The following is a 12,079-nucleotide window of genomic DNA, read 5'->3' as shown; positions in this document are numbered from 1 at the left end:
ATTGGGGGGCTGTCTGTAAGCAAGGACTGGTCTGTCTCCCAAGATCTGAGAGAGCGATGGCTCGTCCTTCAGGATAGGTTGTAGATCCTTGATGATGCGTTTGAGAGGTTTTAGTTGGGGGCTGAAGGTGATGGCTAGTGGCGTTCTGTTGTTTTCTTTGTTGGGCCTGTCCTGTAGTAGGTGACTTCTGGGTACTCTTCTGGCTCTGTCAATCTGTTTCTTCACTTCAGCAGGTGGGTATTGTAGTTGTAGGAATGCATGATAGAGATCTTGTAGGTGTTTGTCTCTGTCTGAGGGGTTGGAGCAAATGCGGTTATATCGTAGAGCTTGGCTGTAGACAATGGATCGAGTGGTATGATCTGGATGAAAGCTAGAGGCATGTAGGTAGGAATCGCGGTCAGTAGGTTTCCGATATAGGGTGGTGTTTATGTGACCATCGCTTATTAGCACCGTAGTGACCAGGAAGTGGATCTCTTGTGTGGACTGGTCCAGGCTGAGGTTGATGGTGGGATGGAAATTGTTGAAATCATGGTGGAATTCCTCAAGAGCTTCTTTTCCATGGGTCCAGATGATGAAGATGTCATAAATGTAGCGCAAGTAGAGTAGGGGCATTAGGGGACGAGAGCTGAGGAAGCGTTGTTCTAAGTCAGCCATAAAAATGAATGGACACAAATCAGACGTCAAGAATTATAACATTCAAAAACCAGTTGGAGAACACTTCAATCTCTCTGGTCACTCGATCACAGACCTAAGAGTGGCTATACTTCAACAAAAAAGCTTCAAAAACAGACTCCAACGAGAGACTGCTGAATTGGAATTAATTTGCAAACTGGATACAATTAACTTAGGCTTGAATAGAGACTGGGAATGGATGAGTCATTACACAAAGTAAAACTATTTCCCCATGGTATTTCTCCCCCCCACCCCACCCCCCACTGTTCCTCTGATATTCTTGTTAACTGCTGGAATTAGCCTACCTGCTTGTCACCATGAAAGGTTTTCCTCCTTCCCCCCCCTGCTGTTGGTGATGGCTTATCTTAAGTGATCACTCTCCTTACAGTGTGTATGATAAACCCATTGTTTCATGTTCTCTGTGTGTGTGTATATAAATCTCTCCTCTGTTTTTTCCACCAAATGCATCCGATGAAGTGAGCTGTAGCTCACGAAAGCTTATGCTCTAATAAATTTGTTAGTCTCTAAGGTGCCACAAGTACTCCTTTTCTTTTTGCGAATACAGACTAACACAGCTGCTACTCTGAAACATACATTTCACCGTGATTATGACCAGTGAGCTTTCAGGAGAGACCTCACATGCCACCCTTTGGTGAATTACTATGCATATGCCTGACCCAAAGAATCCTTGAAACTCTATGCACCCCTCTGTGCCTTCTGCCAGCTGGCACCAAGGGGACAGTGGGTCACAGCAGGTATTAAACAAACAGGCTTGGAACCATTCCCAGTGCAGGGCTGGGGCTCTCACCACTGTTTATTTCCCTAAATTTTGCACTGGTCATATTTGTGTATGAGCACAAAGACACAATGCCAGCCCTGGGCCCACAGGGCAGTTGTTGCCAAGATGCACAGTGGATTTCATCACACAGGTTCAGTGCCTTCCCGGTTTGTTGTTTGACCTGAAAGCTTCTTGCACAACCTTTACCTGGAAAGGAGGAAAACAGCTGATTAGACAAATTTGTTGTTTATATTAAAACACAGGCCTGCGATGGGAGGCTTAACTGAGAAGTTAGACCATCTGATGTATTTTGCAGACCACAAGTTGATGAATACACTAGGGAATTCACCAATTCAGCAGCTGTGTGTCACTCTCTTCTCATGTACCTGCCGGACAAGCAGACAATCTTGCCAGGAAAGAAATGGCAATTTGAATCAGGAAAGAAATGGCCCGGCTGCCTCTTCTGTCCCATGGCAGAAGGCTGCCCAGCTGTTAAAGAAGATTAATTGACTTGAGGAAGATATTGTATAGGTATGGACAGCACCTATCTGTAAATCCAAAGGTTTAACCAGAGAAGACGAGTTGTTGTTAAGAGACGTCTCACTACGGAGCTCACATTTGTCACAATCCTCTCCTCTGGAGCCAATTTTTAAAAGATATTTATGATGCTTCCTTGCACTGAACCCCATATTCTTCACAGTGATATTATGATATGATTATGACATAATTATGATGTATATTGTGCAAGTCATGTGAGGTGTCATTGGAAAAGTTATGATTTGTGTGCATGTTATCATTTTTGTATCAAACTATGAATATTGACTATGTATCTGTATTTCAAATGTAGTTATACCTGGATAGCGCCCATTAGACAAGATGCTTTCAGTCTAGAAAGGGGGCAGTGGCGAATTAGCCATTGGGCCTATGGGGCCCATGTCCAGGGGCCCTGGCCAACTTGGGGGCCCCGGAGCCCCCACGCCCCGATCCCACTCCCTGGAAACAGCACCGGGCGGGCATGACAGGGGAAGTTGGGGGGGGTGGGTGCAGGGGAAGCCCTCAGCACCCCAACCCCACTCTCTGGCAGAGGCACCAAGCGGGATGGAGAAGCCCCAGAGCCCCAACCCTGGTCCCTCGCAGAAGCATAGGGGGTGGCGGGGGGAAGCCCTTGCACTCGGACCCCCGCTGTGGCCCCAGGACTGCAGGAGCTCTTGCTACCTGCCGCAGCCTCAGGGCTGGGGGAGCTCTCACTCCTTGCTGTGGCCTGGGGCCCTGGTGATGGGGGGGAAGAGACAGACAGAGCTTCTCTAGTCTTAGGGCAGCGGGAACGCAGAAAGTAGCAAACAGGTTGCGAGGCTGTACTGGGGGTGTGTGGAATGGGGGGACACTAGGTAGAACAGGAGCGGGGCCACAGGGAAGGGACAGAAAAGGGTGGGGCTGCAGGTGAAGGGAGAAGAGATGAGTCTCTCCATACAACACAAGCAGCATCACTGATCTGTTAAAAACCACAAGTCGACTATTGCCACATTTCAGTTAAAATCTGACAGGATGAGACGACTTTACAGATCTAAAAGCATTTTTATTTTATAAATAAATCTTACATTTGATTATAGATAACAACTCAGCAGATTCAAAACCTCAGTGTGTCCCAGAATGGAAACTTCATAACAGCTACTGTTTTAACATCAGCCCAAACTTGCTAACGTGAACTCAGAGCTTTGTAAGAGCAGGTAAAGATGAGGGAGTAACTAAACAATAGAAGGCACAAGCAGCCACGCACAGCAATGTAACCCAACAAACCAGGAGCAGGATCTGGCTGCTGGCAGCCTGCTAATATTATTCAAATATAATACCCAAGACCTATGCTTTAGTTATTCGCATACACTTAGGTCTAGTCTATGCTACAGTTAGGTCAACGCAAGGTGGCTTACGTTGCTCTTATTCGGTCAGCATCGACCCTATAACGACGCTCCTGACGAAGTAAATCGCCCGCTACGTCAACTCAATAATTCCACTGCCACAAGAGGTGTAGCGCTTAAGTCACTGTAGTTATGACGATACAGTGTCAGTGTAGACGCTGTGTTAATTACGTCAACTTTAATGGCCACCAGGAGGTGTCCCACAATGCCACATCACTACCGCTCTGGTCACTGTTCTGAACTCCACAGTCTGGTGGCCAGGTACTCGCCACGTACCTTTTAAAGACCTGCGAATTTTGGAAATCCCATTTCCTGTTTGCTCAGCATGGAGAGCTCATCTAGCATCTGCCCAGTTGACCATGCTGGTTCCACGCAGCAAACACACTCCTGTCTGGAGCACACAGGATATGCTGGATCCCCTGGGTCTCCGGGGAGAAGAAACCATGCAAGCACAGCTCCGACCCAGCCACAGACGTGTAGGTATCTATGGCCAGATGGCTTGGGACAAGGTGGAGAAGGGCTACAACAGGGAAACGCAGCAGTGCCACATGAAAATCAAGGAGCTGCGGCAGGCACACCAGAAGGCAAGGGAGGCAAACACTTGCTCTGGTGCAGAGCCACAGATACGCTGCTTCTACAATGAGCTGCATGGCTTCCCTGGCGGCAAGCCCAGCACCCCCCCAAGGGCCCTGTGGAATACTTTGGAGGAGTCAGTGTCATGCACCACTGGAGTGAACCCTGAGTACAAGGTGTTGGATGAGGAACAGGAGTAGGAGAGTGGGGGACAGGCGACCGGGGGATCCAGTGGTGTGGCAAGCCAGGACCTCTTCCTGACACCAGAGCAGTTGAGCCGGTCCCTATCATCCAGCACCAGCAAGCCTGATTCAGGGAAAGGAACCTCTGGTAAGTATGACGTTTGCTTCAGTATTGCAGGCACACATCTGTTCATGTTTTTAATCAGGTTAGAAGAGATAGTGAAATAACCATAGAGGCAGAGTTGCTATCTGCTTCTCATTCTCCTGTACAGTTAGACGGAGAGGGCCCCGTGGAACAGTTTGTTTATGTGCACCGGGATGTCCCGTGCATCCTCCACAGAGACCTCAAGGAAACTCTCCTGGAAGTAGGTTGCAATCCTCTGCCAAAGGTTTCTGGGGAGGGCTGCCTTACTTCTTCTGCCGTGGCAGGACACTTTCCCATGCCACTCAGCAATTAATTCGGCAGGCATCGTTGCAGCACACAGACTAACAGTAGCCAGACGCATGCAGGAGCCATTTCCTTTCTGCCTCCGTTACCTTCAGGAGCAAGATACACGATAAAGTCTCCATTGCCTGTGGGAAACAGTGACAGTATTCAGCTCAACTGCCCCATCTGCTTATACCGATGCCCGTGAGCTACCCCAACTTATTGTCCCAACTCGCCCCGCCCCCCAGGATGTACTCCTCATGCCTGGGACTGCTTCCCAGCAGTATGGATCCCAAGGAGAAGTGAGAATGTTGTGCTTGTAACTTGTGGGGATCCAGGGCCGTGAATGCATTCACAATAGTACCTCTGCAGATGTGTGCCTGCAATACTGAAGCAAACGCTCTGTCCACTGTTTCTTTTGCAGCTGCAAACGTGGCCTTGAAGTTCTCTCCATCTGGCAGACCGGCTGGGCCAGATAGCAGGAGAAAGAAGAGGACAAGGGAAGACATGTTGCAGGAGGTGCCGTAAGGTTCTGCTGTGTCAGATTCCAGGCTTGGAGGGTGACGCTCAGGGACAGAATGCAGAGTGATAGCAAGGACAGAAGAAACAGATAGGTAGCAATGATGGTGCTCCTCAAGGAGCACACAGACATGCTGTGGTTTCTGACTGAACTTCAGGCTGAACAGGTGTGTGCTTGCCTCCCCCTGCAGCACACAGACAAATGCATTCCGGGACCTCCTTATACCCCCCCCATTCCACGTATCCTTGGGGTCACAGCAGAATGCCCACCATTCCACCCCACAGGACAGGACACAATCACAGCTGCACATGCACCGACCTGTGTGGCACATGGTTGGTGTCTGTGTTTGTGAAATAGACATGATGGGTTCTTTCCCCTTAAAGGTTCTGTTTCCTGCATTTAAAATGTGTGTTTGCACAATCCTTTGTCCACTTCCTACTAGGCACGTTTTGGAGTATGCTCATAGCACACCAATGTGACTAATGCCTTTTGACCTGAGTTGAATTTGATCTAGAGTCCAAGGTTTGGGTAGCCAAACCCTTTTGTGCATCAGGATGACAGCTGACTTACTCCCTTGTGCTTGGGGATAGTTCACCTGTTGCCTGATGTTTAATGTGAGACAGAGTTAAACTTAAAAGAGAAACCGCCTGCGGCCAAACTGCCTCTAATCTAAATAAGCTCATAGAGCCACCGTGCCTCATATGCCACCCATTCACGAGGCCTTGCTATTTTCTTAGTAGGAGAAGGTGAGGGGTCACTTCAGGAGCCCAGCGAAGCAGACTGCAGAACCGAATTTCTGCTGGCCTGTTTTCAGGTGATACAAGCTGTCTGGATGGTTCTCATCCTACACTGCTCACCTAATTGTTTTAGCCAGAGAAAATTCTGCCTTCAGTCAGATAAATGCAACTGCCACTGGGAGTACAACCCTGACCAGAAGAAGCAATTCTGGGAGTTATTTCAGGGGGGTGAACACCCCACAGCTTACCCTCGTGCATTCCATACAACTCCCCATTGTTAACGTTTCACCTCAGAATGTGTGTCAGGGAACACATTAGAAATGACAGTTGGGCAAACTTGCCTGAATTTTATGTATTTCCTGGTCTTCAAAGTCAATCCCATCTAAATTGAGATTCCTTAACTGGGGGAGTGCCTGGCACACAGCAACAATGGCATCAGGGGAAAGCTTAAATCTAGACTCGAGGCGGAGGGTTTCCAAGCACTTCAAGGCTGCTAAACAAGCCAGGCCTGCATCTGTTATGGAACAAGTATTGCTGAATTCCAAAGAGCGGAGCTGTTTCATGTGACGCCCGATGACGTGAACAGCAGCATCTGTAATGACACATTTGTGCAGAACCAAGCGTTCCAGGTCCTCCAGATATGGGGCTGCTCTCTGAATCCCAGCGTCTGTCAGCCGGTAGGTTTCAGAGAGGGTCAGTGTCCTTAGGCTGGTCTGAGATGAGATGTTAAGCAGATGCTGATCAGAAAAGGCAGAGACGTTATGGATCATGAGATGCTGTAGTTGTGGCAGGACTCTGGGAGTCTCTGGAGATGCAGATCTTTGGAACCACAGAGCAGGGATCTCACACCAGCTCAGCTTCATGCTCTTTAGAGAAGATGGTATACAGTCATATGGGAGCCGACGGAGGTCAGCCTGGGTCAGGCACAGGTGATGGAGGCTGGGACACTGCTTCCCGAGTGCCTGGAACAGCGCCGGGGAAAGGAACTCAAGCTTTCTCATTGAGTAGAGAGCTCCTCTCACTTTCAGTATCCTCAGGCTATTGCACAGGTACTGCTTTAGCAGGTGCCACAGGATCCTGGAGCTGATCTGAGCACAAGAGAGCAAGCAACAAAGCACTTAGCTCCTTGACAAGACAGGGAACAAACTCAACAGAAGCAGTAAATGAGCAAGGAAAGGCCCATCCCTGCTCTTCTTCATATATATCTTTCCCATTCATCTAAAAAGAAGATACAGTAACTCCTCACTTAATGTTGTAGTTATGTTCCTGAAAAATGTGACTTTAAGTGAAACAATGTTAAGCGAATCCAATTTCCCCATAAGAATGAATGTAAATATGGGGGGTTAGGTCCCAGGGAAATTTTTTTTGCCATACAGTACAGTACTATAGTTGGGAGGTGCCCCCCCTTACCTCACACAGGCACAGCCCCCGGCACTGGGGACAATGAGTCAGGCAAGGAGGCTGAAGGTGCCATAGGCTAGGAGAAGCACATTGCACAGCAGCAGCTTCCACTACTCTGCAAGTACCGGGGCGGGGGACTCAACCCTCGGCCCACCCACTCCACCCCTTCCCCCAAGCTCCCACCCGTAACTCGCCTCTTCTTCTCTCCTCCTCCCCCTTTACTCCGCACACTGCGTCCTCGCTCCTCCTTCCTCCCTCCCTTGCCTCCTGCCCTGGCAGGCAATTAGCTGGCTGGCAGCATTCAGGAGGCAGGGGAGCCTATATGCTGAGTCCTCGCTCCTCCCCTCTCCCTCTTGAATGCCGCAAGCCAGCTGATTGCCACGGGCAGGAGGTGGAGGAAGGCACTGATCCGCGGGGTCTGACACTGGGTGGGCGGCGCTGGGGGGGGGGACAGACGGGCATAGGGAAGCTGATGAGGGGCTGCCAGCTGTGGACAAAGCAGGCAGCCGAATGATGTTGTAGCGAAGCATTGCACAACTTTAAACCGAGCACGTTCTGTAATGGAGCAGGGTTGTAAGGTCGAAACAATGTTAAGCAAGAGGACGGTAAGTGGTGAGTTACTGTACTCCACACCTGTAGGGTAAGTCACAGACACAACCCTGCAGTATATCTCCTCTTACCCTGACTGCTGCAGCTCCTTTCCCTGTGAGCAACCTCAGTCTCTGCTCTCTACACTCCAGCACGTGTCAGATGCTGTGGCTGCCTTCTTCTCCACATACACAGTCTCTGTCCTCAGACACCACCCCTGACTCTAGAGATCTGCTTAAAACAACCCTCCTGGTTTTAAATGCTCTTCAGAAACTGGCCCAGCTTATCTCATGGCCTCTCTGCCCAACTAACACTAGCCTCCGCTACACAGCTCCCTCTCCCCTGCCCCCTCCCCCATGTGCAAGACCTGCCCCTGGGATATCTGCACTGTGCCTCTCCTCTTCCTTCTCTTCTCTCATTCACCATCTCATGTTGATTCCCAGATGCAAGCGTCTGGTCCCCATAGGCCCCTCTGCCCCTTCCCCGGGACAGCCTTTATCAGCCCCCTGGAGTGGTCTCCAGTGGAAGACACGCTGCAGGGACACAGCTGGGCCCTGGTACCTTGTAGGGCATTAAATCCACATGTCTCCAGAGCATCTTGTCCTGTACCAGCCTACGCCAGCGTCTGCAGACCCTGTGAGGACAGCAGCAGGGCAAGTTATGATCCCAGCAGCAGCATCCATGCTCAGTTTTGTGGGGGGCACAGGGAAGGAGTTCACCTACCTGGGGGGGACATGGAGTCGCCCCCTTTCCAGGGGCCTGGACCAAACTACCTGCGTGGGGGAATCCCCATCATGGGGGCAGGCAAGGGTTGGACCCAGCTGCCCTGGGAGGGGCTCCCCATCGAGGGGGGAAGGGAACGGGCTGGGCTGAGCCGCCCCTGTGGGGCGGGGGAAGGGAGCAGGCTGCGCCGGGGGAGCCGAGCCGCTCGGGGGGGAGGGGGGCGGGCTGGGCCGGGCCGGTGGGGGGGAGAAGTGGGCGGGGGGGCCGAGCCACTCTGGGAGGGGGTTGGAGAAGGGGGGCTGAGGGGGGGTAAGGGGGCGGGCTGGGTCGAGCCGCTCCGCGGGTGGGAAGGGGGCGGGCTGGGAGAGAAGCGGCGGCCGAGCCCTCACCTGGCCCCGCGCAGCCGCTCGCGCAGCGGCAGCAGCCGCAGGATCTCCAGCAGCAGGGAGTCGGGCAGCGCCCCCAGGCCCGCGGCCGCCGCCATCACCAGACACTTCCGCTTCCGGGTCAGCCCGGCCCCGGCCACACTGACTTCCGGCCGCTGGCAGAACACTTCCGCTTCCGGGTCAGTCTCGGCCTCGCTCTCCGCGGGACTGACGGGCAGCGACCGCGGCGGTAGGTACGGGGAGAGGGGGCGGGCCTGGGTCTTCCCCCCCCCGCGGCCTCTGCCCCCCGCCCCCCTCACGCCTCTCGCCTCCCCCCAGGCCGGCAGCATGATCGAAGTTGTCTGCAACGACCGGCTGGGCAAGAAAGTGCGCGTGAAATGCAAGTATCCTGCGGGCGCCGGGAGCTTCCAGCTGCGCCTCGCCAGGGCCGCCGGCCCCGGGGCCGCCGCCGCGCCCGTGGGTGTCCGTGGCGGGGGAGGAGACGGTAAATGGCGGGGCGGGGCGGGGGGGGTCCCTGGCCAGTGCCGCTTGGTCCAGGCGCTCGCTACGTGGGTGCGAATGTAGTTTCCTTAACCGTGGTGCTCAGCACTGAGGACACGATCGGCGACCTGAAGAAACTCATCGCGGCTCAGACTGGGACCCGGTGGGACAAAATTGTGCTGAAGAAATGGTAAGTGGGTGAACGAAAGGCAGGGGCGAGGGAAGGAAACGCCTGAGCAGGCTTGATGCACTAGGACTCGCTGGAGCTCCAGATTTCAGTCCCAAGCAGGGTCATTTTAGCTCTTCATCCTCCCAAGGCAGGTAAACTGAGTTCTGTGCACTTCCCTGCATGTGGGTGTGTCTGATGCCGTCTTCAGTTACAGTCCACCCCCACACATACCCAGAGATGGCTGCATGTGAGGTCATGTGTCTCAATAGTTTGTGATGCACTCTGGGATGGAAAGCTGCATATGAATGCAAACTCTTAAAGAATGCAGCAGAAAGGATGATCCTAGGGAGAGGAGGCATGTGGTGCAGACTTCCAGTGAGTGTTCATTTAAGATTTCTTTTTAGGTTCTGAATTTGTTAATTCTCAGATGTTTCACGTTCTGTACCTTCCCCCTTGTCCAATGTTCCTGGAGGCTCCACTAAAACCTCTCACTCAACAAAGTCTCAGGGGCAGGCCAGCAGTCTAAACTTCGTAAATAACGACAAATTATTCTGGATGAATGCTACTGAGTGAGTTTTCCTTCATATTCTCACCTGCAGTGACATTTGACTCAAAATTTTTACTTGGTTCTCTCTTTATTTCAGAATTTCTTGCTGTTCCCCTAACTGGGGATGGATCACTTGATGATTACATGTTCTGTTCAGTCCCTCTGAAGCACTTGGCATCTGTTACTGTCGGAAGACAGGATACTGGGCTAGATGGACCTTTGGTCTGACCCAGTATGGCCATTCTAACTTCTGTATGTGAAATTATATATTTAACACTGTAACTGCACACAAGACAGTCTCTTCTCTTTCCCCACGGAATTCATGATTGGCATTTGTTAAAAAACACAGTTTCAGAAACCTGTCGTGTAACTTTTCAATGATTGATTTTCTAATGTAGTAACTGATACCAGCAAACCTTTGGGTACTATCACAATTGTTCTATTCTTATTGACTACACTTCCTTTTGTTAATTCTTGTATTACACTTCTATTCTTGACTAACTTCCTTTTTAAAATGTTTGTGCAGGTACACAATTTTCAAGGACCATGTATCACTGGGAGACTGTATCCTTGAACATTAGAATAGCCCAAGTAAACAGCAGCTTCTGGGGAAACCGTTTGTCTAGTTAAAATAAAAAATGCATCAGTTATCACTTACAAGATCCACAGCCTTAGTAGTGGAGTGACAGGCACATTATAAATACATAGACCTTTTTTAATCTGACAGAGTTGCTTGTCACAAACCAGAGGTCTTGCTTATCAACTTGGGTACTGGTGACTGATAGTATTGGTAGGCCATCATAAGATAACTGGTGAATCTATAGGAAAAACTCCCTTACTAAACTGAGTGGGGTGGCATATGATGGGGACTAATTTGCTGAGTTAAGATACTGTTGTTTCCAGCATTGATGCTTACAATGTCTCATATGACCCGTGTTCCCTTCCGTCACACTAGTAGTTTAGCTTGTCCATTTGGGACTAGTAGTAAAGTGGGAAGGAGAATTCTGTTGTTGAGAATTTATACAATGTCTCATAATGAATAAGTTTGCTGCTGTAGTTTATTTTGAATTAGTGAGCTGGTAGAAACTTAATGCCTTCTTCCATTTGATTTTGAGCATTTCCTGTGAAATTTCCCTTAACTCATTCCTTCCAGATGAAATCCATGATGGCATGAACCTGGAGTTATATTATCAGTAGCCTTGACTCTAGCTGCAGTTGCATATGGCAGGCATCACTTTTCTAATTTTTTTTCTAATATAAAACTTGTCTATAAACTTTATTTCATGTAAGTTAAACATTAAAAGCTCAAGTTGTGCATGTAGTTTTATCAGATGTCTTTAGCTTTGATGGCAATAAAACTATCTGCAAACTTGTAAGAAGGTTGATTTTGTTTTAAAAAATTGTGCATAATAAATGTCTCCCGACAACTTCAGTGTCCTGCTCCTGGCTTTAAGTCAGAAGAAATCTCTCTTCCTCAGTAATTATCACAGCAGCCCTAATTAATTCAGCTGTTGGAAAGCAGTGGAGTTATTCTAGGCCATTTAGCTTTTTGGAATCAGATGAATACTGTAGCACTCTCGATCCATCTGCTGAGAGGGACTCTCTTCTAGTTAGCTTAAGCAGCACAAACCCAAAGCAAATGTGTTATTTTAAATTTTATATATTTTAAAGAAACTTTGCAAACAGCAACTCCCATCACGTTTGTTTCTATAACAGCTTCTGCCCAAGCTGTGGGCATCCTGTGTTGGTAGGTACTATAACTTTGCATGTGCTCTATCTTATCATTCTTACTGAACCTTCAAGCACAACCCCTTTCCCCCCACCACCCAAAAAACCTCTCAGAACTGTTCATTCAGCTCTGTAAACGTAAATGATGGGCTAGGATCCTGAAAATTTACATCAATGAGACATGATTGACAGCAAGAGTGAGAGGAGAGCAATTGATTAAAAAGCACTTTAACAAATAACAATAATAGTAAT

At 49.8% G+C, this 12,079-nt stretch overlaps 2 protein-coding genes across 3 annotated transcripts; one reads left to right on the top strand and one right to left on the bottom strand.

Annotated features, from left to right (window-relative positions):
- Positions 1-1,148: 1,148 nt before the first annotated feature.
- Positions 1,149-9,466, bottom strand: FBXL12 (F-box and leucine rich repeat protein 12). Of its 2 annotated transcripts, none has more exons than XM_038378307.2 (4): positions 8,907-9,466; positions 8,356-8,428; positions 6,147-6,893; positions 1,149-1,657 (listed from the first exon to the last, which is right to left on the bottom strand). In XM_038378307.2, exons 1-4 carry the CDS (start codon positions 9,230-9,232, stop codon positions 1,604-1,606), a joined length of 1,200 nt encoding a protein of 399 aa, XP_038234235.1. In that variant the 5' UTR covers positions 9,233-9,466; the 3' UTR covers positions 1,149-1,603. The 2 variants fall into 2 exon arrangements, with proteins under 2 accessions (XP_038234235.1, XP_038234234.1); XM_038378306.2 differs by lacking the exon at positions 1,149-1,657 and adding an exon at positions 3,006-4,694.
- UBL5 (ubiquitin like 5) lies at positions 9,026-11,531 on the top strand. The gene is made up of 5 exons (XM_038378310.2): positions 9,026-9,132; positions 9,222-9,286; positions 9,490-9,573; positions 10,626-10,663; positions 11,253-11,531. The coding sequence occupies exons 2-5, from the start codon at positions 9,231-9,233 to the stop codon at positions 11,294-11,296; spliced, it is 222 nt and encodes a 73-aa protein (XP_038234238.1). The 5' UTR covers positions 9,026-9,132; positions 9,222-9,230; the 3' UTR covers positions 11,297-11,531.
- The last annotated feature ends 548 nt before the right edge of the window (positions 11,532-12,079 follow it).

Source organism: Dermochelys coriacea, chromosome 20 (assembly GCF_009764565.3).
Source record: "Dermochelys coriacea isolate rDerCor1 chromosome 20, rDerCor1.pri.v4, whole genome shotgun sequence".
NCBI lineage: Eukaryota > Metazoa > Chordata > Testudines > Dermochelyidae > Dermochelys > Dermochelys coriacea.
This window is presented reverse-complemented; position numbering and strand designations above follow the sequence as displayed.

Bases quoted from the DNA above. Each gene is read 5' to 3' on its own strand.
- FBXL12 (XM_038378306.2), bottom strand. From the start codon at position 9,232: ATGCTGCCGGCCTGGGGGGAGGCGAGAGGCGTGAGGGGGGCGGGGGGC. The intron at 8,429-8,906 runs GTGAGGGCTCGG...CTGTCCTCACAG, and splicing joins GAGCGGCTGCGCGGGGCCAG to GGTCTGCAGACGCTGGCGTA. The intron at 4,695-6,146 runs GCAAGTTTGCCC...TGTTTCCCACAG, and splicing joins AGGAAATACATAAAATTCAG to GCAATGGAGACTTTATCGTG.
- UBL5 (XM_038378310.2), top strand. From the start codon at position 9,231: ATGATCGAAGTTGTCTGCAACGACCGGCTGGGCAAGAAAGTGCGCGTG. The intron at 9,287-9,489 runs GTATCCTGCGGG...CGTGGTGCTCAG, and splicing joins AAAGTGCGCGTGAAATGCAA to CACTGAGGACACGATCGGCG. The intron at 10,664-11,252 runs GTATCCTTGAAC...CATTCCTTCCAG, and splicing joins CCATGTATCACTGGGAGACT to ATGAAATCCATGATGGCATG.